Source organism: Phragmites australis, chromosome 3 (genome assembly GCF_958298935.1).
Source record: "Phragmites australis chromosome 3, lpPhrAust1.1, whole genome shotgun sequence".
Lineage (NCBI taxonomy): Eukaryota > Viridiplantae > Streptophyta > Magnoliopsida > Poales > Poaceae > Phragmites > Phragmites australis.
In genome coordinates, this window is record NC_084923.1 from 25562349 (window position 1) to 25587738 (window position 25390).

General features: G+C 43.1%; 1 protein-coding gene across 2 annotated transcripts; it reads right to left on the reverse strand.

The window, feature by feature from the left end:
* Window positions 1-627: 627 nt before the first annotated feature.
* LOC133912734 (uncharacterized) lies at window positions 628-25390 on the reverse strand. 2 transcript variants are annotated; one of them, XR_009908887.1, is made up of 19 exons: window positions 25116-25390; window positions 24884-24988; window positions 23102-23184; window positions 22912-22996; window positions 22720-22806; window positions 12949-13010; window positions 12645-12835; window positions 12503-12563; window positions 12216-12393; window positions 11529-11567; window positions 11389-11450; window positions 11268-11304; window positions 10518-10567; window positions 10354-10423; window positions 2030-2105; window positions 1459-1529; window positions 1295-1363; window positions 1101-1219; window positions 628-929 (listed from the first exon to the last, which is right to left on the reverse strand). XR_009908887.1 is itself a non-coding variant. In XM_062355623.1 (18 exons), the coding sequence occupies exons 1-18, from the start codon at window positions 25173-25175 to the stop codon at window positions 1160-1162; spliced, it is 1446 nt and encodes a 481-aa protein (XP_062211607.1). In that variant the 5' UTR covers window positions 25176-25390; the 3' UTR covers window positions 969-1159. The 2 variants fall into 2 exon arrangements, 1 of the variants encoding a protein (XP_062211607.1); XM_062355623.1 differs by lacking the exon at window positions 628-929 and having other exon boundaries at window positions 969-1219.

The window sequence follows — 25390 nt, forward strand, 5'->3', positions numbered from 1 at the left end:
GTGGTAAGAGGGCTAACCGTCCTCCTATAGGGGCGGTTAGCAAGCCTAGCGGCCCTCTCAGAGGGCTGCAGGCGCCTAATTTGTAATTTTTTTTCACAAGGAATCTATTAATTTAAATTTTTAATTAAAAAATATAAAAATAAAAAAACTCACCAAACAACCCCATACAGTCCACACGCAAGCAAGGCCACATAGTTTCAGACTGAAGCGAAAGTTCCGACTCTGGTCTTTTCTCCATTTCCTCTCCAGAATAGTTGAGTCAGAACCTGGCAACCTGCCTTGTCCCTCGCGAATTTGTGATTATATATGATAGACAAGCAGCCAAGGTTTATTTGTTTAGCCACTACCTGCTTACAGCAATTCCCCTTTCAGTCCCTGTACTGCAGACCTATGATATGTACCTGACCGAATACGTGCGTGTGCAATTGGCACAACTGCACGTGTGGCTATTTCAGGCAGCTATCCTCTTAACAGAAGGCATGCTTAATGAACCAAGCAAAAATGCATTTTCCAAACGAAAACCAAGCGAAAAATGATGATTCGATTAGATTGGGGTTTCTCGTTACCTGTCACGGCTACGGTGGTACAGCTACGAAGTCGACGGCAGCCAGGATGTTTCCAGGAGATCATTGTGCTGGCTTTGTTGGTGTGTTTGGACTCACAGAAAGAACATTAATTTCAGTGGTGGTCAACTTTCTACCACTGCGTGGTAGAGAGAATTCAAGGCTGAACTTGCACGGATTATTCAGCGGGCAAACAAACACTTGAAAGTTTGAACGCAATATTGGCCGAGTAAATTCTCTTTCTTCCTGTACATAACACTATCTTTTAAATGATGATCTCAGTAGGGGCCTCCCTCCTGGTTTCGTTTTAAAAAAAATTGTGGCAGCGTACATAAGAACCCTAGCAGAGACTCCCATCCCCAACCCCTGCAGAACACAACATAGTTTTGCCGAGTCTCAAATGGCTTTAGGAGAAAAGGATTATTACATGAATGATAATTTTTTTCACTTGAGTGAAATGAAAATTATATAGTACAAAATCAATTAAATAAAAATATGAGAATTCATCGACATACATATCAGCTGCTCAGTATATACCTCTAGGATAATAAATTGACCTGTGAAAAGTGGAATATGATGCTTGGACAACAGCTTAGTCATTGTACACGGCAACCTTGTTCTGCATCACCCAGCAATCTCAGGCTGCGGGAAATCCTCTGAAGAGACGACAATAATGCAAATTTAAAACATGATCTCTTCCATAAAAACAGAAATCAATTCTAAGAGCTTACCTCCCGAGTATCACGGAGACTTAAAAGATCTAGCCTGTCTGATGGCCTCAAATTTATCAAGTTGACTAGCTGCAAATAAATAAACAATAATAATAAATAAATAAAATATAGCAGCAACGAATATACATCTTTATAACTTCAGCAAAAGCGGGCATGCTGCCTACCCAGAAACTAAATTTTTCAGGATCATGTGGCCCAGGCATGCTTTCAAGATCCAAATGTCTAGTTCGCCTCACTGCATTCAGTAAAAGTTAGAAAAGAATACTATGTAGCAGCAAGTAATCTTAGAAAGAATAGCATCCGAGACAGTCATTTATTCTGGTCGACTGAGAACTAACTTGGGACTGATTGGATCATACCTAGATTATACATGCTAACATTTGGTCCTGAAATGGTTGCCCATGATTTGCCTAAGGTTTCAGCTTGAAAATGAACTGAGATATCAATGGGAACAGTATCTTGCCAAAACTTTTGGTAGGAAAGCAACTGGAAGCCAAATACCACCAGCACGACCAAATTTTAGCAACCCTAGGCTTTCGATCAAATGGGACTATGTTAATGTGTAATTTGAGTGTTATATTACTTTGTTACTCTAAAATCAGGTGATTCAAGATTTAATGCAACACTAGAAAATTAGAATACAGGTTCTTACATCTTCTCTAGTCAGTTCAGAAACTAGTTCTTCACAACAGAATAAACTATTTCACCATGTAGAGTATCTGAAAATGAGCGTACCGGGCCGTACTGTTTCTCTAGCACGCCTAATATATCCCCTGGCCAGCTCTGATGCCCCATTGGCCATTTCGATTAGCTGCAAAGAATTGAATCAATAGATCCACTTAATATGTGATAAAGACAGCATCATGATCATGTTGTGGTGTAATCTGATGCCATTTTTATCACTTAAACAATATTGGTAATATGTAACATGGATCTAGAAGCATAAGCAACTGAGAGAACGACCAAATAGTCAAGTATTACCAGAAGCCACACTAATGTAAAACATTATATATAAGAATATGGAGGCCATGTCACGTCCGTGGGGAAGTGACCGGATGGGGTATGTGTGGAAGGTCTCCGGCCGATCCTTGGCTGGTTTCCTCCCCGTGGTGTTGGAGAGAACGCCTGCTGGCGTCAGTTGCAGCAAGAGGGAGAGGCGCAGGCAGCAGGGGATGAGAGAATAGAGAACAGGAGGTGAGGAACAGGTGATTTATTGCTTGATTCCAAAGGGGTGCCGGCTGCTCTTTACATATAGAGCCCAGCCCTAAACAATTCCATCTAACTTAACCTATTCAGACTCTAATTTAATCTCCAATCCGATTACAACTTCTTTATTCTTTCCTAACCGAATATCTTTCCTAAACTGACTTTTCCTAATTTTTCTCTAACTGATCCCAATTTCCAAATCTTACTTATCTCTTTCTAAAACACCCAAACTGGCTTATCTCCACAATCAGCCGCCAATATCTCCTTCCCTGTTGGCACCCTTTTTCCTTTCCTTCTGTGATAGGTAATATCGCACATAACAGACCAACTCTGGATTTTTGCTTGCCTTCACATAAAAATAATACTAGTACTCATAGAACCTGTGATTATTTGCGTCAAAAACAGAACTTGGAATTAGCTGCAACTTGCAATAGCTATGCATCACAAAGGCTCTGTTTGGCATAACTTATTGCTAGTGTATGCTTCTCAGAAGGTATAAGCTGAAACAAACAAACTGTCTTATTGTCGTCTTTTGAAAAACTGAAAAGGTGGTTTCTGATGAAATGAACTAAAAGCTGATAAGCTGACTGAGAGTTGCTATTTTGAAAAGCTGGTGTGCTGATAACTTAAAATTTTCTTGTAAAAGCTAACAACTTTTGGCATAAGCTATAAGCAACTTTCAACAAAAACTCATAAATTTCAGCTATGCCAAACAAGACCAAAGAAAGATCTTGACCAAAAGAAGTATTATCTGTCATGTAACTCTGTTAGGTCTAGGGCATTACAATGGCATGACATGAGCACCAAAATTAAACTTTTTATGCAATCATGGGGACTGAGTAATCTGCCAGACTACAATTCATAAACAAAAATAGATTGAATTCAACACATACAGAATTTATTTCCTAAATTTGGTAATGTTGATTTTGATCCGAACATTCTCAATTTTTTGCATTTTCATCTTAGCTGCCAACTTCACAGATATTATATGCATTGCAAGTATATTTAGGCAACTTCACAGATAATTTGTTGTGTACTTTAATATGTTCTAAATTGAGACTTTTAACTTATTAATTATGTTATGTAATAGAATTTAAGTAGAATATGTGAGTAACTTATTTATGTTTTTTCTAAAATGTAAACGTATCCGCGTTTTTTTTTTTTTTTGGAAAAATGGCATATCCCCGTATCCGTATCGGTGTTGCATAGCTTTACTTTAATCACTTCGATGTCGTTCTTACATTGCAAGGAAGTCTTTAATAGTTTAATACCATTTTGGATGGTACTAATATGATGAATCATAACTAGCGGATGATACTATGTATTGTTGCTGTTTTCTCAGGCTTAATTATAATTTTCAGATATGGTTAACCTGATCAGCTTAGTATCTTTGTTAAAGATGAGTGTTTAATCAACTGTAGCTAAATAGCTTGTTAAAGCAATTCACTTGCTGAGATTTTCGAATCTCACCCTTACTATCTTTCCAAATGCGGCTTGAGGTGACGTCGAGTATACAGGATGGGTAACAACACGACTTATGCATGACAATTTGGTGTCTCATAGCTGTTGTATTGTATGTCTGTTTCGTGGTGGTATGGTTGTATGATTGAGACATCTGTTAGATATATATGTATATTTGTATTTCCCCATTGTATAAGGGGTTTTCTGCATATTTGCATAATCCTGTACATGTATATATTTGGGCCCTGAGCCCCTATTATGAATACAAGTGCTATTCATAACATGGTATTAGAGCCTAAAACTAGGGTTAGGGTTCGTTCTCTCTCTCCCTAGCCGATTTTTTTTCTCTCTCGCACGTTGCACTTGCATGCTACTGTTCCGCCGGCTCGGATCTCGTCGTTGCCGTCGGCATCCGTCCGTCGTTGCTGCAATCGGGCCGTCGCCGGACTCCACAATCCTGCCGCCGCCCGTTTGCGTCGCTGCTCGACGTCGCCGCCGCTGGTCGTCGTTGCTGCTGGACGCCCGTTTGCGGCGCTTCGTTCCGTCGCCGCCACCGAACGTGCGCCACCGACCTCGCTTCGCTCCATCCCGCTGCCACCGACTGCGCGCCGCCGACCTCTCCAGCACCGCCGCTGCCCGACCTCTCCAGTACCGCGCCGCCGGCCTCTTCTCGCCCTCCGCCGCCGGTATCTCGCCACTGCGTCGGGGTCCGTCGTGCCTAGGTTTCCGCCGTCGGGAACTCGTCTTCGCCGCTCCTCGCCGGACTCCGCCGCCACCGGACTCCATCGCCCTCCCCTGCTGGCGCCGTGCATCTGCTCTGCCGTTGGTTAGCGTTTTTTAACCGAGCCGAGCGCACCAGCAGGAGGAAGAAGAAGTAAAAAAAAAAAAAAAGCAAAAAAAAAAAAGGGGAGTGCTGCCGCCGCCGCTTCTGTTCTGCCCACTTGTCGTCGTCAAGTGTTTTGCTTCAGGATGTCGTCCTCAACTCCTTTGTCAGGTGGTCTCCAGGTTCCGCGATGTCCGGTGCTTTTTAATGGCACTAATTATCGTGACTGGGTGCCCCGGATGACGTGGCACATGAAGGGTCTTCGTCTTTGGGATTTTCTTACTGGTGATCTGCCATGTCCAGCCAAGCCTGTATGCCCTATTCCGCCAGTGATTCCAGAGAATGCTTCAGAGGATGACAAGGCGAAGCTGCTTGCCTCTTATGATGATAATCTGTCAGCTTATGACACAGATTTTGTTGCATACCGGACTTGGTTGGATGAGGATGCTCGTGCTGCCTCTATTCTTGTTGCCAGTATGGAAGAGCGTCTTGCTGCGGACATTGTTTACTTTGACTTTTCACATCAGATGTGGACTTCTCTTCGTGATCTTTATGAGCCATCTGGTCAGTCATTGTATATTGATGCCTTACGCCAGGAACAGCTGTTACAACAGGGCGATGCCACAGTTGAGGAGTTCTATGCACAGATGTCTGCTGTATGGCGTCAGCTTGATTCTCTTAGTCCTCAGTTATCAGTTGCCACTTGTGAGTCCTGCAGGGGTCAGAAGAATGCTTTGTTGGTACGGCGTACATATGACTTCTTGACCCGTCTTCGTGCTGAGTTTGAGCCGCTTCGTGCTCAACTACTTGCTCGTCAGCCTTGTGTGTCTCTGATGGATGCTCTTGCGGCTATTCGTAATGAAGAGACACGCCTTCGTAATGCAGGCCTGCTACAGTCTCCTTCTGCCTTGGCTGTTCATTCGCCTCCTCCTCCGCCCGCGACGCCTTCTTCAGTGGCGCCCTCTGCCAGGGTTAGAGGGAGTGGCGGTCTTCATTGCAAGTATTGTGATAAGGATGGACATGTGGAGGATTATTGTTACAGGAAGAAGAAGGCTCAGGGTCGTCGTGGTGGTCGTACTTCACAGGGTGGGAGTAATGCTCGTAGTTCTGGTACTGGAGGTTCTCAGAGGGGTTCTGCTAGTCCTGAGACACAGGAGATTCTCATGTTACTTCGTCGCCTTGCTACCTCTGCACCTCCTGGAGCTGTTGGTTCTGTTACTCCAGCCTCTGCACCGTCACATCCTGCTGCTGCTGCTTCCCCGTCTTCCACTGAGGGACCACTTTCCACTTCCGCCCCAGGTACTTTTCCATGGATTCTTGATTCTGGTGCATCTTTTCATATGACTCATGATCGTACCAATCTTTCTTCCATTAGTACTCCATCTATTCCTATCACTGTTCATACCGCAGATGGATCCCCCCTTTCTGTTGTAGGGCGAGGCACTCTTTTGTCTGATTCTTTTCATGTTCCTGCTGTTTCTTATGTTCCTAAACTAACCATGCAGCTCATCTCAGCTGGCCAACTCACTGATCATGGTTGTCGTGTCATTCTCGACTCTGACTCTTGTTGTGTTCAGGAACGCAGCACGGGTCTCCTGGTTGGTACTGGCCCTCGTCGACGTGATTCTCAGCGCCTTTGGGAGCTTGACTGGCTTCGTCTTCCTTCCGCTGCCTCTGCCAGTCTCGTTGGCTCTGCTTCTGCTGTTTCGTCTTCATCGTCCTTTGCTCAGTGGCATCATCGTTTGGGCCATCTTTGTCGTTCGCGTCTGTCCACATTAGTTCGTCGTGGTCTTTTGGGATCCGTCTCTGGTGATGTATCGTTGGATCAGTGTCAGGGATGTAGGCTAGGTAAGTAGATTCAGCTTCCCTATTTTTCTAGTGAGTCAGTTTCCAAGCGTCCTTTTGATCTTGTTCATTCTGATGTATGGGGTCCGGCTCCCTTCGTTTCGAAAGGGGGCCATCGATATTATATTCTTTTTATAGATGATTTTTCTCGCCACACATGGGTTTATTTCATGACACATCGCAGTGAGGCTTTATCTATCTATAAGGCTTTTGCCACCATGATTCGTACTCAGTTTGACACTGCTATTAGGATTTTTCGTGCTGATTCTGCCGGGGAGTACCTTTCTGGAGCCCTTCACCAGTTTCTTTCGGAGCAGGGCACTCTTACCCAATTCTCTTGTCCTGGTGCCCATGCTCAGAACGGTGTTGCTGAGCGTAAGCATCGTCATCTTCTTGAGACTGCTCGTGCTCTTATGATTGCCTCTTCTGTTCCACCTCATTTTTGGGCTGATGCTGTCTCTACTGCTACTTATTTGATTAACATCCAGTCTTCATCAGCTCTGCATGGTGGGATTCCATATGAGCGTCTTTGTGGGAAGACGCCTGACTACTCCAGCCTTCGTCTTTTTGGTTGTGTGTGCTATGTGCTCCTTACACCCCGAGAGCGCACCAAGCTGACCGCTCAATCTGTTGAGTGTGTCTTTCTGGGATATAGTGCCGAACATAAGGGGTATCGTTGTTGGGATCCTGTTGGACGTCGGATGAGGATCTCTCGGGATGTTACCTTTGATGAGTCTCGTCCTTTCTATCCTCGTCCTTCTTCAGATGCTTCTCATGCATCTGTAGTTGAGCCGCTTTCTTTCCTGATACTCCTATTGTTACTGCTCCGTCCTCACGCTTGGTGCCCTCTCCTTCTGATCCTTCTGTGGTGTCATCTTTGGAGCCTTCTTCTCCAGCTCCAGTTGGTACTATCTATGATCATAAGCCGCCTGTGACACAGTTTTACACACGTGACCGATGTGTTGCACATCCATCTTCTGCCATGCCATTCTCTACTGTGCCACCTTCTTCTGATGCATCTTTGTCTGATGTGTCTTCTTCTGAAGAGGATTTTCCTCCTGAGTCTCCCCACTATGCCCTTCGTGATCGTCGTTTGATTCGACCTCCAGACCGGTTTGTTGCTGGCACTGTACTTTTCGAGCCGACCTCTTACCACGATGCTCTTCATCATCAGGAATGGCAGCATGCGATGGCAGAGGAGATTGCTGCTCTTGAGCGCACTGGCACGTGGGATCTTGTTTCCCTTCCTGCACATGTTCGTCCTATCACGTGCAAGTGGGTTTACAAGGTTAAGACCCGATCTGATGGTTCTCTTGAGCGTTACAAGGCTCGCCTTGTGGCGCGTGGTTTTCAGCAGGAGCATGATCGTGACTATGATGAGACCTTTGCTCCTGTGGCTCACATGACCACTGTTCGCACTCTTCTTGCTGTAGCCTCTGTTCGTGCGTGGTCCATCTCTCAGCTTGATGTTAAGAATGTCTTTCTTAATGGCGAGCTGCGTGAGGAGGTATACATGCAGCCTCCACCTGGCTATTCCGTCCCTAAGGGTATGGTTTGTCGCCTTCGTCGCTCTCTTTACAGGCTTAAGCAAGCTCCTCGTGCTTGGTTCCAACGTTTTGCTTCTGTTGTTAGTGCTGCTGGTTTTTCTGCCAGTGCTCATGATCCGGCGCTTTTTATCCACACTTCGTCTCGTGGTCGGACACTTCTCCTTCTTTATGTTGATGATATGATCATTACTGGAGATGATTCTCAGTACATTGCTTTTGTGAAGACACGCCTCAGTGAGCAGTTTCTCATGTCTGATCTAGGTCCTCTTCGTTACTTTCTTGGGATTGAGGTTTCTTCCACGCCTGAGGGTTTCTATCTGTCCCAAGAAAAGTACATTCAGGAACTTCTTGATCGTGCTTCTCTCACTGACCAACGTACTGTTGAGACTCCCATGGAACTTAATGTTCGTCTTTGTGCCACCGATGGTGAGCCTCTTTCTGATCCCACACGCTATCGTCACATTGTAGGGAGTCTTGTGTATCTTGGTGTTACTCGTCCTGACATTTCATACTCTGTACATATCCTCAGTCAGTTTGTTTCAGCTCCCACTCAGCTCCACTATAGTCATCTTCTTCGGGTTCTGCGCTATCTTCGTGGGACTATCTCTCGTCGTTTGTTCTTTCCGCGTTCCAGCTCTTTACACCTTCAGGCCTATTCAGATGCCACTTGGGCTAGTGATTCCTCTGATCGTCGTTCTCTTTCTGCCTATTGCGTTTTTCTTGGTGGTTCCCTCATTGCTTGGAAGACTAAGAAGCAGACAGCAGTTTCTCGTTCGAGTGCAGAGGCTGAGTTGCGAGCTATGGCTCTTGTGACAGCAGAGGTTACATGGCTACGGTGGTTGCTTGAGGATTTTGGTGTTTCTGTTACTATACCGACTCCTCTTTTGTCTGACAGTACAGGTGCTATCAGTATTGCTCGTGATCCGGTGAAGCATGAGCTCACTAAGCATATTGGTGTTGATGCTTCTTATACACGAGCACAGGTACAGGATAATGTGATTGCTCTTCGGTATGTGCCTTCAGAGCTTCAGTTGGCAGATTTCTTCACGAAGGCACAGACGAGAGCTCAGCACAGGTTTTATCTCTCCAAACTCAGTGTTCTTGATCCACCCTGAGTTTGTGGGGGGGGTGTTAGATATATATGTATATTTGTATTTCCCCATTGTATAAGGGGTTTTCTGCATATTTGCATAATCCTGTACATGTATATATTTGGGCCCTGAGCCCCCATTATGAATACAAGTGCTATTCATAACAACATCTTCCTCGTTTGCTAGGATGTTCGATACTGTTAGCGCGATGTTATTTTTATCTCTCTATGTGTCGTGATTGGTTAATTATACCTCTAGTTACAGGAGAGATGTTGGCAAAAATTTTTATTGTTCAGCAGGCTTGTAGGTTGGTTGGTTTAGTAGTGCTCTGGGCTTATGGTGGTCCCTGTGGTGTTACATTCACAATCCTTAGGTGAAGGCCATCTTGCCTTGTCTCTTCCCTATCTTACAGGAAAGTGTGAAATACACACCCTTGTTGGTCAAAGCGGACTCATATGCCTATTATGATGCAGAGGGATCAGCCACCTCTTTCTTATTTCTATTTATTCTTTAAATAACTATACTAAAAACTAAGAAAATCATTTTGCATGATTCAAATGAAAAATCTTTCTCATTAAGATTATATCAATAACGGTACGAGATCACCTCATATTGATCGGCAACCGGTATGGTATTTACATGTCGTATAGCCGGTATGATTGGCTTCTGGTGGTAACTGGCCAGTTATCACTGGCTTTTTTTTTATCCCTGGTTGTGTATCTAATCTGTCTTGTCCAGTTTTAAAAGCTATGCTAACACGTTATAATTATGACAATCCACAGTAACTTAACTACATCTCACTGTGGTAACAGCAGATGTACTTATTTTGTTGAAAACAATTCAACTGGATATCCTGATAAAAATATTGGATGAATCTACTATTATCAGAAGTAAACAAGCAAATCGCAGTTCTGTAGCACAATATGTACTGATCAGCTTTTTTATATAAGGTTAACTTAATTTCTTTAACATCATGTAATATGTTGTTAATATTTTAACATTTTCATCATTTCATATGCAATATCTCACAGTAAGCACCTCTATTGACAAAACAAACATAAGCATGTAAAGGTAATAAGATTTTACATCTCTTCTCTCTTGCGATCCTTCTGGCAGAGGTATATCTTGCAACCATTCAACTTCAGCAACTCGATACCTACAACAGAAAACAATAAAAGTAAGAATATTTATAGAGGTTGATCCGGTATTTTCTTCCAGATAAATTCAGTAGTGAAGCGTGCTATACTCACCCATCTTGGTCCCATGATCGCAAGATACGAAACCTGCGTGTACCTTCAACCTATGATCAAAAATATTATTTCTCCCCACTGAAAGTAGCTTAGAAATTTACAATTTAATTTGTTATGTTAGCTCAATGTGAAAAGGGTGTCACATCCCCAATCTGTTTGGGATTACTCTCTTTTGCACAACAACAATGGGGGCTGTAGAGAGAAAGGCATATGAGGAGGGTGACACTTGCAAGATACTTTTGCTGCAGCCAAGCGAAAAGAGACTTTGCGTCACATCCCCAAACTGTTTGGGATTACTCTCTTTTGCACAACAACAATAGGGGCTGTAGAGAGAAAAGCATATGAGGAGGGTGACACTATACAAGGTACTTTTGCTGCAGCCAAGCGAAAAGAGACTTTCTTATACACTTTTCCTTCCCTCACATCAAATTTCTCTCAGATGCAACAAGATTAAGGGCTCTGTTTGGTAAACATATAAAAAATATTCCAAGAATTAAAAAAGATCTTAGGATCTACTACCTAGGCTCTAAGATAATATTGAAACTAAAAGTGTATTTGACATTCAGTTCAGGACAGTCAATAAGAAGAACAAGAATACTTGATTTTGTCAACAACAAAAATGAGGTCAACCCATAAGCTCACAGAAATGTACGACGTGCACACAGACAGCAAGTAGTTCAAAATCTAATACGGAATGGAAGGGATAAAACAATGTGATTATAAAATCCGGCAATAGAATATTAAATTTACCTCTAAATAAAAACGTCCATCTGGAAGTGGTTCGCACCTACAAATTTATGAAGAAATTTGAGAATGAAAGCCGTAAATACTTCCATAAATCTGAAGGCAAATAATGAACAACTGAACTCACTCCAAAATTTCCACCTCACAACCACATTCAGCTACAGTACCCGTTGCTGAATCAAGAGCAACCTGCAGTATTCAAGCCAATAATCAATGAAAGAACTCATTCATAACAAACAAATGGATGATTTGACATCAGTTCCTAACCATTCCCATTCGATGATTCCCTTCCATTATCCTCCTTACCTGTTTCAAATGGGGAAAATGAAATGTTGAAAGATGGTGCAGAGATAAATAATATGGATTGTTGAAATGGAAAATAAGCACTAAGCAACATGTCTTTCCTTTTCTCAAAGAAAAAAAGGTTGCATGTATTTTCTCAAGTTCATTACAACTTAGTGAAAAAGGTTGGATAATAACAAGATTGAGGCATGCAGAAAAGAAATAATATCCTTTGATATCCAGCTGGAAACTGGAAAGTAAACATGTTGACTGAAGCGCATGCAAAAGGTGACGAACAGAAAGAATGCCCCCTCTTCTATATTCACTACAACCAGGATGAGCAGAAAGATCAGGTACTATCTCTTCAATTTCTCTAACCTAAATAGTTTTCCATGCTTTGAAGAAAAACATCCAAGTCCTTTTAAGAAAATGTTTTACAAATGGAAGAATGATTTTACATGTTTACATTTGAGTATAACACATCATTCAATAGACAAACTTTGTTCAGCAAGATTTTTCCAAAGAAATATTATCTTGCTAAGTTATTTCTGCAAGTTATGTGCATGCACAAATATGTATGGTATCTTCTTGATAAATAAAGAAGATATTTTGTTGTCAACAAATTACAAGTGCATCTGACAAAAGCATATCAAAATACTGTGACATTTGTACCATCAGCCTGTAGCGAGGCTCAAATATGTTCAGGGCCATCTTTTGGCAGGGAAGTACAACATCCATAACAAAGAGAGGCATCAAATCAAGGCCTGCATATGTCATAGTCTCAAGTTCTGACCTCCTCTCAGCATATTCTTCTGGAAAATTTCTCTGAATTATGTTGCTCAATGTTACACTGAAGCATTTAACCATAACTGCCATCAGACGTCAGGAAAAAATATGGATGTATGATGGAAATGGTACCTCGAAGCAAATGAATTTAACTTTGCAACAGATTAGAATACCTTATAGGGTAGGTTCTTGGACCAATAAATAGCACTGTCCGACACATGGGGCACTTATTGCCTGTTGGAAATAGCACACAATGGCAAGTTCAGAATCAGATACAAGTAGCTAATCAGGCATGTGAACATTTGCTAAGCTCACCATGATCCATTGACTGATGTAGGCAAGAGCGACAAAATGAATGTCCACACGGAGTAGTGACTGGCTCAAACAATAGCTTGAAACATAATGTGCACTCAAAATCATCAGTCCTATCTAACCTTGCACGCCTTGCCCCAGCTGCAATATTTGTATTTCTATCCAGATTGCTAAGACAGGTTTGCAGCATATGGCTGTATATGTAGAGAATGGGTGTTATACAATGTGCTAGATGATCAATATTAATTTAACATATATCCACTAGCTAGGAAGTAAAACATCAAGTATCTGACCAACAAAATCGTACCTGAGAGGATCAACTTGAAGACCAGCAAGAAGGGCCTCACGTGCCGCGTGGTAACGCTCCAGCTTCATATCAAGGGGTTATTGCCATTAGATAAACAAACATGGAGGAGAAACACCTTCAATATAACTGTATTTAATATGCAACACTGATAGTCAACAGATTGTAGTTAAAGAGGAACAGAAATGCTATGAAATTTGTGCAGCAGTAATATCAGGTCAGCCAATGGTTGTTTTAATGGTGTACAACTGCAAGGATAAAGCAACATGACAATAGGAAGGAATATTTTTCTGAGAAGAGTACAAGAAATCACATCCTTTTGGGAAAACTAGATACATAATGAAAGTTTGATACACCTGTGAGGAGGTGGCGTAATTTCAGGAGGCTATTTTTGATCCGCCATCGCCTCAACCACGGCAGCAGCCTCAGCGCTTGCTGGCGGCAGCCTTGCCGCTAGTGAACGGCGGCCAAGATCTCCTTGTTTCCTACTGTTCATCATCCGACAAGGGACATGTTTGAAGGTCAGTGGCGGTGGGGCCTATGATCTCTCCAATTTAGCCATGGGCGGTCCGGCCCGTCACCGACTCACCCTCGGCCCAACTAAATCTTTGTCGACGGTGGTCCATCGAAGCTCGAGACTTCAGGATGGGGTCAGAACGACGTCCAGAGCGGCACTTGATACCGATTTGGCAACCTATCGCTACAAGTGCCTTACAGATCAAGATATCGTCGAGAGCCTATGGACGGATGTAGCATCTAAGCCTCTAGATAAGTGGTAAGTGTTTCGGTGATTAATGACAATTGTATCATTGTGACTAACATGTATATTTTAAAGGGAATAAAAAATTTAGTTCACAATGTTAATTGAGTATTCTTGGTCCCTTATGGAATTATATTGGACGATCAGAAGACATTTGCGTCAAAATTAAGAATCTTCTAGTTCTAAGTGTCATAAGGAGATGAATGACACTTAGAGTAGTATTGATTCCTTTTTTATAGTTTTTTCACTGTACTATAAAGAGATGCTAAGAGTAGTAGGTTGACCTAGGTAAGTCTAGATATGGTTGATGCACACTTGTGAAACTCTAGCACTAGGTAGATCAGAGAAGCCCATGGATAAGTTGCTGAGAAGTTAGAACTCGAAATTGGTTGAATTGGATGAGTTCAGAAGAAAATACCTACACCAGATGGTCTGGCGATCTTGAAGATGAACTTGACAGAGTATTCTTGGTTCAATTCAATAAGTTGTTGAGTGCACCGGATGGTCCGTCGATCTACAAAGTCATTTACACCGGAGTATTTTTTAGGTGACGTGGTCAGAAAAGCAACAAGTCCACATCGGATGGTCCAGAGCTCTACGGGATGAACATGCTGGAGTGTTTACTCAGAAGGGCAGTCTCGAGTCTACACGTCGGATGGTCCGACGCTCTGCGGGATGAACACACCGGAGTGTTTTGACTCAGAAGGGCAATTTTGAGTCTACACGCCGTATGGTCTGGCGTTGAGGATGAAGAACGCCAAAGCATTTTACACAGAGCAGGATTTTCGGCAGAAGAATTGAGTGTGCACGCCGGATGGTCCGACGCTCACTGGATTACATCGCCGGAGCAATTTCTGCCGAGAAGAAATTTCAAATTGGTTTCTATGTTTGTACGCGCTGGATGGTCCGGCATGTGAACCAGATGCTTCACCAGAGTATTTCTCGCAGTAACGGCTAATGACAGCTGGCACAGTTTGAGGCTCTAAAAATGTACACACCGGATAGTCCGGCGTGGGTGAGCGGGTGCACGTCGGACCTTCCGGCGTTCATAGAAAGTTGGGTTGTTGAGCAACGGTTAGATTTGGACCTCTAGCCTATAAATACCCCATCACTTGGTTTCAATTAAAAAAGCTCTAGCGACTCAGAGGAATTCATACACTGTATGTGTCATCAAGAAACAAGTGAAAGCACTTGAGTTGATTTGCAAGTCCCTAATTGAAGGTTAAAGACATCATTAGTGCTTGAAGAGTGGTAAGTGTGCATCTAACTGTGATCTAGGCTTGATATTTGTCAAGTGAAACTATTGGCTTGTTACTCTTGGTGGTTGATAACACCTAGCCGGTCTTGGTGGTTGGAGGTGTTCTCGGTGAACTCTTAGGATTTTTTGTAGGAGCTCCGAGAAGGGTTTGTACTTAGTTTGATGTCCGTCAATCTGAATATGGAGAAGTGGCAATCATAAGGGAGCACATAAGTCTTGATGACTCAAGGGAGAGCGATATCCTTAGTAGATGCTTTAACGAGGATTACGGGGGAGTGCCACCTTCTCGATACCTCGGAAAAAAAATCCGGTGTCCTCTTACCCATCTCTTTACTATTCCACTTTTACTTTGAGCATTTACATTCTTGTAAGCTTTGTTTTTGCATTTTTCTTAGTATCTTTGCTTGCTAGTTTATTAGCCTTGTTCTAGCTTGTTCGTGTAGTCGTTTCCTTTCATCTATGTTAAGGTTGCTAGTTGTTCTAGAAATCCGTAGAAGTTTTTAATAGAGCCCAATTCACCCCCCACCCCCTCTTAGGCTATTCGGTCCTTTCAATGGAGCTCAATTTTCCATCGAAAGATTCCTGATGGTGGGAGTTCTCCGGCGAAGGCACGTCCATCCTTGATCCGAAATTGATAGGTTCGCTGGCAGCACATTCTACTGCGACTTAACAATAGGGTTGTCGTGGTAGAAGCCAGGGCTAGCTATTGCGACCTTGGAGAGGCCCTCTCCCCAAACCCTGGTGTGCTCCAATGGTGGCCTTCGGGGATTTCTTGCCGGCTAAGCTACAATCTCTGGCGAGATCAAGGCAGACTATTATGGCCGCGTCATGGGAAGCATTGGGTCTGGTGATCTCCTGGATGCCTAATAGCCATTTCTTAAATGCATGTCCTCAAATCACCGAGCGGAAGAAATTCGAAGGATATTTTTGGTGGCATTTGGGAAAGGTAGGTTATAAATTAGTTGCCCAAACTTTCCTTAGGAAGCATCAAGCTACCTCCATCTTCCTAGCGCCAAGACCTGCTTCCAATCCTACTAGAATCACAATTTTTCCTACACTCAAGTCCTCATGGCCAGGTGTAGCATGGATCCTCAAACCCTGTCGACAGTGGCTCTCAGGTGGGTGGCGGCCCAACGGGCGGCGCTACCAGGGGCCCGACCGGCAGGACCAATCCCCCAAGTAGTGCAGAACCGCACCTTCACAACACACTTTGAAAGGGACGCTGACCTTTCAATCATTACGTCTGCCAATGAGGTCGGTGCCCTTGGTGGCTTTGGAGGTCAAGCTAGCTCTTGAGGATCACACAGTGGCCCCTTCACTTTCGGTGTCTTGAGTTCCTCGCAGCACGCGCCTGGTGTCGGTGCTCACATCAACCAGATGGCTATGATCGATGCTAAACTGATGCCGCTTAAAACGGACATTGAGTTTGGCATTGATGGTTATGAAGTCACATTTGCCCTTGACAACTCAAGTTTTGTCGTCGACAACGGCCCAAGCCATCCCCTAAGGCAAGGGGGATTTCAATGATGACGATGATGACTTACTTGACGACGATGATCATACCAATGGGCTTGGCAAACGGTCCAAAAAAAGAAGAAAATGATTCGTTCAATTAAGATGACAAAAAACAAATTGATGACTCCATGCTAGTTGACAAGGCTACACTGGCATGTTCACCCCCTCTACCTCGGGATACACAAAGCTAGATTGCGATGGCTCCATTCGACCCCAAGCGGCGCAGTCCTGCTACCCCGACTCGCGGTGACTTCGGTGCGCTTCCTACTGCGATAGCAGCACCCTCCCCGCTGGCCCCTGCGTCTACTACCCTAGCCGGCCCAAGGGTCAGGCCATCAGCTTCGACCGGCGCTCCGACTACCCGAGCCGACAATGTGGCGCAGGTTGTGATGCTAGCCACTGCAGACTAATAGGTCCAGGTGTACACACTCAAGAATGCACCCAAGAATACCCAATCACAAGCCTTTGCTTCGACCAGCGCCAAGCCTAACGCAGCTCGGTCTGGGTTGCCTCCGTCTGACGTGGACCTGCTTTGGGCGGATTTGGTAGGCGTCCTGCACACTTCGTCGGCCAGGGCCCAGACTGGCACAAAGTCAGACGACTAGGCCAGAGCTCTGTCATCCCTTGTGCAGGCATCGACTGGCGTGTGCGATCTTACACCAATGGCCACAGGCGTCCAGGCGGCCGACACTGGCAGCCACGACCCAAGCCCTCGCGACCAAGGTTGGTGCATAGGATAGCAAGATCCTGGTCGGAGAAACACCGGCCGACGCGACAAAGGTAGCCATGGCCAGCGCGGATCTGGCCACGGCAGCCATGGCTAACACGACTCCGGTCTACGTGGTTTCGATTCTATCTAGAGCCTCTAACAACTTGTTACATTCACTCACGAACTCATATGGCTCTATGCCAGGTAAGCCAAACCCTTCTACCCCTCCCATTTCACCTTTTTCATTTGCTCGTATTTCATTAAATACTAGAAACTTAGGAATCTCGCCGGGATATAACAAAGATGAAATTGAGCTCTCCATTAGGGCACTGAAACATATGGCAGTTGACAGAGTTAAGACGGTACCTAGAGTGGTCAAAACTTCTAAAAATATTACAACGGGGGATAATACTTCTGATATAAGTGAGAGTGATGAGGAAAACGTCTTAGACGAACCTCTCTTCTCTCACCTGATAAAGGATATAACAGAGACCAACATGGATGAGGCGGAGCTTGGAAGCATAACATGCGACCTTAGAGCTACCCCTCGTAAATCCAAGTTGCACTCCGCGAAGAAAAAAAAACCCGTGTAGGACAGCCCCCAAAGAAGGGCAAGAAAAACAAAAAATCTAACAGTGTCAAATGAAAGGTGTTTTCTGAAATAGCAGAGGTCTTCATGACTTGACTAAAATCCGTTATATCACTGACTGTATTCAGGGACACAGCTTGGATTTCATTGCTCTTTTGGAGATGGGGGAAAACGAGGTTGATGCATGGTTCCTTAGCCACCTATATGGCGGATTGGAGCTCAAGTGGCATTGCCTGCACCCCTGTGGAATATCCGGGGACATTCTGCTTGGGGTTAATCTAGGAATGTTTGATGTAGACCAAGTCTTTGATGGGGAATTTACTATTAAATTCCATCTTCAAAACAAGGCGGATTCATTCAAATGGAGCCTAATGGCAGTCTAAGGACCTACCCAAGAAAACCTGTTGAGAGAACCCACATTCTATGCTAATTGGCGGTGATTTTAACATCGTGAGAAAACATCAGGAAAAAACAATAGGTTTCACAACCGGTGGCCTTCCCTATTCAATGTTGTCATCGACGGCTTGGACTTAAGGGAGATTGAACTCTCCAAGCGGCAATACACATGGGAAAATAATCTCCTTACACCTACCTTTGAGAAACTGGAGCGAAATTTGATGATGACAAAATGGGAATCGAAATACCCTCTGATTACCGTTCAAGTCCTCAATAGGACAATATCGGATCATACTCCCATCCTTATAGATACAGGCCTCGGGTCAGACGCAAAACCTTCATGTTCGAGCTAGGTTGGTTAGCTCGCGAAGGTTTTGCTAATTGGGTTGCTGATGTATGGAATAAACCATCTAGAGGACGGAACTCGATACAAAGGTGGACAAACAAACTCCGCTCTCTTAGACGACATTTTAGAGGTTGGATTGCAAATACATGTGGGAAATATAAACAAGAGAAGAATTGTTGGCAATTATTGACAACCTCGATAAAATATTTGTGATGTGAGGTTTAACAGATGACGAGATTAGTCTAAAAATCAGTCCAACGAGAAATTGGTTAAACTCCTCTGTGAAGAGGAAACGAAATGGTACCAACGAGCCAAAGTCAATCATGTTCTTCAGGGTAATAATAATACAAAATACTTTCATATGGTTGCCAATGGCAAACATAGGAAACAACGTGTTTTGTGCCTAGAACAGAACGAAGGCAAAATCTAAGGGGAAGAACAATTAGAAATTATACCACACAATATTATAAACATCTTTTCGGTCCACCTGAGACTAACCATCTCTCCATGACAGAAACATGAAGTGAGGACATTAACCACATGACGTTGAAAACAACATCCTTACATCCCCCTTCACAGAAAAAGAGGTGGGCCTAATGGCTTTCCAGCAAAATTCTACCAGACTTTTTGGGATATCATCAACGATGACCTGATGACCTTATTCCACGAACTACACTCTGGGAACCTCTCGCTGCATAGCCTTAATTACGGGGTAATCATGCTACTTATAAAGGTCAGAGAAGCATGTCACATTCAGTAGTACAGACCCATCTGTTTGCTAAATGTTAGCTTTAAGATTTTCACAAAAGTGGTCACTAACTGTATAAATTGTGTGACGGACCGGATAGTCCGCCCCACACAAACAACCTTCATGCGTAGCCGAAACATCCTAGAAGGAGTGGTGATACTGCACGAGACAATACACGAACTTCATCGTAAAAGTCAAACGGAGCTTTATTTAAAATAGACTTTGAGAAGGCATATGACAAAGTCAAGTGGCCTTTTCTGTTGCAAGCCCTCTGGATGAAAGGCTTCTCACCAGTGTTACCGGGACACAAGTGCAGGTGTCGATGTTCGACTCGGGTGCGGGTGTACGACTCACAAACACCAGAAAATTGGATTCGGGGATTCGTCTAATATATTAATTTTTAAATTTATAAAGTTAAAAATACATATTAAATTATAAATTTGCTCGAAAACCATTTGCTATAGTCACATTCCTCATTAGTCCATATGTGACCAATCCATAAGAAGATGCATCACAGGTTTAAAAAGAAAAGAAAAGGGAATAAAGGAAGAGATGGGCTATTGCCTATTGCGTTGGTCCATCTAGCCCACATACTAGCACCTCCGAAGCCCTGACTCCACTCCTCTCGTACGCAAGCCACCGCTGCCGCTCTTTCCCCTTCCCTGCTTCTCTTCTTCCACAACACAAAGCCGCCATCGTCACCGGAGATGAGTCTGGTGCGTGCCGCATCGCGTTTGATGCGTGTCGACGCGGCAAAAAAAATTCGGACTCACAAGGTGTACCTAAGAGACTGGATTACTTTCGCTCTAGATTTTACTAGCAAGGTGATAGCACAAAAAGAAGTGTCGTCTAGCGAAATAGAGTGTCCTATGCCAACCTAAAGATCAGGGAGGCCTAGGGATACAAGACCTCGATGTTCAAAATACCTCTCTTTTAAGCAAATTGTCATATAAATTCTTGTCTGAAGAGGGAATATGGCAAGACATCCTAAGAAACAAGTATTTTGGGTCGAAACCATTATCCCAAGTCAATTGGAAACCAGGTGACTCCCAATTTTAGGCCGGAATGAAGGTAAAGCGAATCCCTCTTCGCTACGGTACTTTCAACATCGAAGACGACTCACAAATAAGATTCTGGGAGGATATTTGATTGGCCAATTCACTCCTGAGTGAGCAATATCCATAATTGTATAACATTGTTCAGAACAAACAAGACACAATTGTTAATGCATTACAATCCTATCCATCGAATATTTTTCCAGCAAAACTTGATTGGCACGAAATTGATAGCATGGAACAATCTGCTCCCACGCCTTATCAACATCACTCACAAAAACCCGACGAATTTCACTGGAATATGAACCAGTTTGGAAAATTCTCAGTGAACTCACTTTATCTGACGCTTATACATAGTGATACACCGATCATGAACAAACAACTGTGGAAACAAAAAGTACCTCTAAAAATCAAAATCTTTCTATGGTACTTACGCAAAGGAGTCTTACTGACCAAAGATAATTTAGTTAAAAGACGATGGCAAGGAAGTTAGAAGTATTGCTTTTGTCACAAAACGAGACGATGAAGCATCTCTTTTCTTATTGTTGTTTTGCCAGATTTGCATGGTTCATCATCCAGGTGGCTTCTAACCTTTACCCACCATGAAGTGTCCTAAATATGTTTGGAACTTAGTTTCATGGTCTTAGTAAACAACAGAAAGCTCAAATATTGGCAGCAGCATTTGGTTGGTCGCTATGGAAATGCAGAAATGATATTGTCTTTAATAAGAGAAACATTAACTCTCCTTTGTAGGTTATTTATACTTGTACACGCTGGCTCCGTACATGGTCTATACTGCAGTGACGAGAACATCAAATTATGGTGGCAGTGGTGTATGTGCACCTGGAGCGGGTGGTTAGGGAGTTGTTTATCTGATTTGGATGGGAGTCTAGGCTCTAGATTGAAGCCCCTTCAGCCTAGCTTTGGCGCTGGTCTTTACTATGTTACATGTTTGCTTTCTTGTTTTTTCTTTTTAGTTTTTCTTTGGTTGTGTGCATCTGGGATGCAGAAGCTGAGAGTAACTCTTTTCAGTTGTATCATATTGATGTAACGTTGAGAGTACAACAAGGAGCTATGGGACGATAACTACTGGATAATTACCATATCCAAGCACCCCAGGGTTTCCCGTAATTCTCAGGACATATCTTTACCTTCGAAAAAAGGATCTGTGGATAAAAAGAAACTACCCATAGGCACCCAAGGTATCCTGTAAACAAGAAAGTTTATCTCTAAGAATGGGAAGGAAGCCTCCAGAGAACGAACGATGTCCCCTATTTATACAAAGCCTAAGGCCCCTATGATGGACAAGCAATTAGAAGTCTTTACAAGTCGCACAAGCCAGAAGACACCATAAGCTTAGCAAGAAAGTCGCCAACTAGGTGTAGATCAATCTAGACTAGCCACGCACCCCCTTGTAACTGACTCATATCAATACGAGATAAACAAGACGTAGGGTTATTATCCCAATAGAGATCTAAACCTATCTAAAAACCCCTATATGTGTTCCTTTGATTCGTCTACTCAAAACATCTCCTTCTATTCAACAAGTTCGTAAGATCAACGGTTCACCGATTGTTGACACTATGTTTCATTACAAAGTAGAACAATAGGCTACTGTGCAGAAATGAATGAGAGGACAAGAAGAAAAAAACCAAACAACAGATAAATGGAAACACGTAGCGAATTTGGTGCCTCAATAGGTGCTACTCACCCCAATTTGTTAAAAATAGGCAATGTACTTTGTCAAAATTCCCAAAAAAAAAATGATAGATGTATTAGATGTAATCCCATGCACACATGCAAAATTTCAAGCTCCAATTCAACCATGTCGTAAGAAACCAAAAATGGAAAAGCAGTGCACGATGCAGCCCTTATTTTTTGGTAATCCATAGTTTTGGTAAATTATGCATGTTTTCGTAGTTCTACATTACTACATCCACGGATTGTTTTTAGAATTGGTTTTTAGAGTAGAGGTACTAGTAGTTCTTTTTGCTGATTACCCCCAGTACTTTGAAGCATGCAATTCCAAAGTTTGGCATATGAATATTTACCACCTGAGATTTTGGGAGTGGGTGATAAAATTCAGTCGTGTTAACTAGAGTAAAAAAAAGAAGTGGTAAAATATATCACTTAAAGTAAGTGTGGGAAGTTGCAAGACTCCAAAAGTACAGGTATATCACATGCAATATTCTCAAAGGTTAAATTGGACATGGTGGCCACACAACCAAAGTTAAGAAAAGTGATGCTCTTGCAATAAGTAATCCAAGTCACTAAAAACTCGCCAGTTAAATTGAGTAATCTTCTGTAGAGAAAAATGTTAAAAATGTCTTGGTCCTACTTAAAGAACAATGAAGCTGAGATGTATCAAACTTGCACAAGTCAAGTAACTAGAAGTTACCAAAATAAGGGCGTATGCCTTGAGAATATATGATCTAGGAGAATTACTGTTGCTTGCTAGTATCTTCTCCACATCCTTCAGAGCTAACTGAGAATAAAATATAAAAAGTAACCAATTTTAAAAAGGACTACAGTGCTGTACATTCACTTAAGTTTGACATTAGATTATTAAAGAATATCCAACTACCCATACCTCTGCATGTGTTGTAGGATCAAGGCCATTCAATGGCTGATACTCAGAGTCAGCTGCTGATCTCTCCCTCAACAGTTGACTTATCCTGTCATATAGATAACATGGGTGTGAATCCAGAGCAAACATATCCTTATAGTAAGAATGGCATCAATATAGTTGGATGATGCAAAAACATCGCCAAGGAACTCACATACAGAAAGCAGAACTTCGGTTGCTAAGGATAATGGGATCTCCTGGTCTCAAATTTAGAGCTTTTGAGTAAAAGGAAATTGCCTGATACAGAATCATGTGAAGTATCATACACAATAAGGTCAACACAATACAGAAATCAAATTTGTACAGGTGAAAGAAAATAACATAGAACGACAAAATTAGTGTCATATACATATCAATGAAAAGGAATAATAGAGACTCTGCCTGTATAAAGTTTTTTAAGGAATTGGTCCAGTAAAAAGTTACTGATAAAGCCAAGAAAGCATTCAAGATCAGGAAATATTCCTTTAATCTTGGCAAGCTCATGCTCTATAGGTTATTTTTGTTACTAATGTTCTATAGTCACTCGATAAGTTGGAAACTATTATGACCACTCCGCTGAACTATTAAACACTTATGCACTGATCCAACGAAATATAACTCAAGGTTCGAAAAACAAGGAAACAGCTTTGAGCTAAACGCTCCATTCTTCTCTATTTGATGATATAGAAGTTGAAGTGTGTTATTTTTTATTTGATGTTTTCGGATTTTAAGAAGAGATATGCATATAATTTCCTAAAGTGCCCCCTCCTCGTTTAAATGGTATCCTGTTTTTTTAAAGTCGAGTTCTTTCAGTGCTATAGAACCAATTTTGCCTCAACAAAACCCCACTTAATTAAATCCCACCCAAACTGACAAGATAGGCCCATCCAAATCGCAACATTCCACAGATAGAGGTGAAGAGGCAAGAAGGACAATGGGGCACTTCTGGTGGACCTTCTTGTTAAATCATTTGGGCTTTCCTTAAGGTGGAGATTTGTGAATCATTAGGAGCAGAAACCCTTGCGCTATGTTCCAAAAGCAAAGAAATCCAAGGCTTTATGCTACTCTGACACAAAGCGCAGGTTCTTTTGTATTTACTAGTGAATAGAGCACAACAAAATAAAGAAAATGAGAAAAAAATACTTAGGAAACTAATGGACATAAAAGCTCAAAACTTGACAAAGACAGATCTAGATTATTTTTAAGAGAAAAGCTTAGTGAATTGAGGTGTTACTTCTTTTTGGTACTCCCTGGTTTAGGGGAAGCGGAAAGCTACCAATTGCAAATACAGGCTACCTACTAGTATATGACTAGATAATGCCAAAATTTAAGAAACAGGACCTGTTGGACAACAAACATATCATTTTCTTCCTATTTTTTCCAAAGAGACGGACCTCAACAACTACTGACCAATCATCCATCTCACTAAAGAATGTCTAGCATTATAGACAAGCATCATCCACAGGTAAAATTGTAGTCACTGGAGGGTTGAACTACTGTGAAGCTACTTTCTTTTGAATACTGGCATGAAAGAAATAGCCGGTTGCCACATTAACCGTGTGTGAAAAACTTCTCCGTATGCCACGTTAACTATATGTTAATTCTGTCGATCATATTGTCAAAGGGCTAGAACTTGGAAAACAGTGGCATAATTGTTGATACAATGTTTGGGTTTCTCTCTGTGAAAAAACTGTATATGCAGAATTGTAGCTGGTGGCACCGAAGTATTCGCTCCAGATACTGGAGAATCGCTACGTTAACATCAATTCCCATCGGCAAAGGAACCAAGTCAGCCCCATTGGGCACCTTACCTGTGTCAGGCAGCCCTTAACCCAACTCCCATCCTGTTACGATTACTGAAGCATTCCGAATCAAACGATCAGACGGCTTCGTGGTTCATGAGCTACACGCGAAACAGCACGAACAGAGTGTGGTGAGGGGTGGGCTCAATGATTACCTCGTCGAAGCGGCGCTCCCGGAAGGCTCGCGCCCCGCGCTGCGCGAGGTCGAACACCTCGCGGAACTTGTCGGGAGCCATCCCCATCTCCTCCTCCCTCTCCACCTGCGCAGCGAAGCCACAACAGCAGCAGCAGCAGCAGCAGCAACAAAATCAGTGGAAACTAAAAACCTCCTCAGGTTTAAAGGGAACGGATTGAACATTTGGGCTGGAGCCGGCGCGAGCTACGCACCCACGGGAAGTCTTCGGTTACGAGCGCGGCGGAGAAGGCGGCGGCGCCCGGCGACGCCATTGGGGAGGCGGCGGTGGGTGAGGAGTTGGATTCGGATTGGGAAAGTGGAGGTTGGGCGGGTTGAGCAATGTGAAGGGATTTGGGCTTTGGAGGAGGAGAGGGGAGGGTGGTGGTGGTGGTGGAGCATGCGGCGTACGTGCGCCGGTGCCCGGTGGTTTTTGCGCGGCTGCGACTGCGCAGACGTGTCCTCGTGCGGATTCGGTTCGCCCACCCAC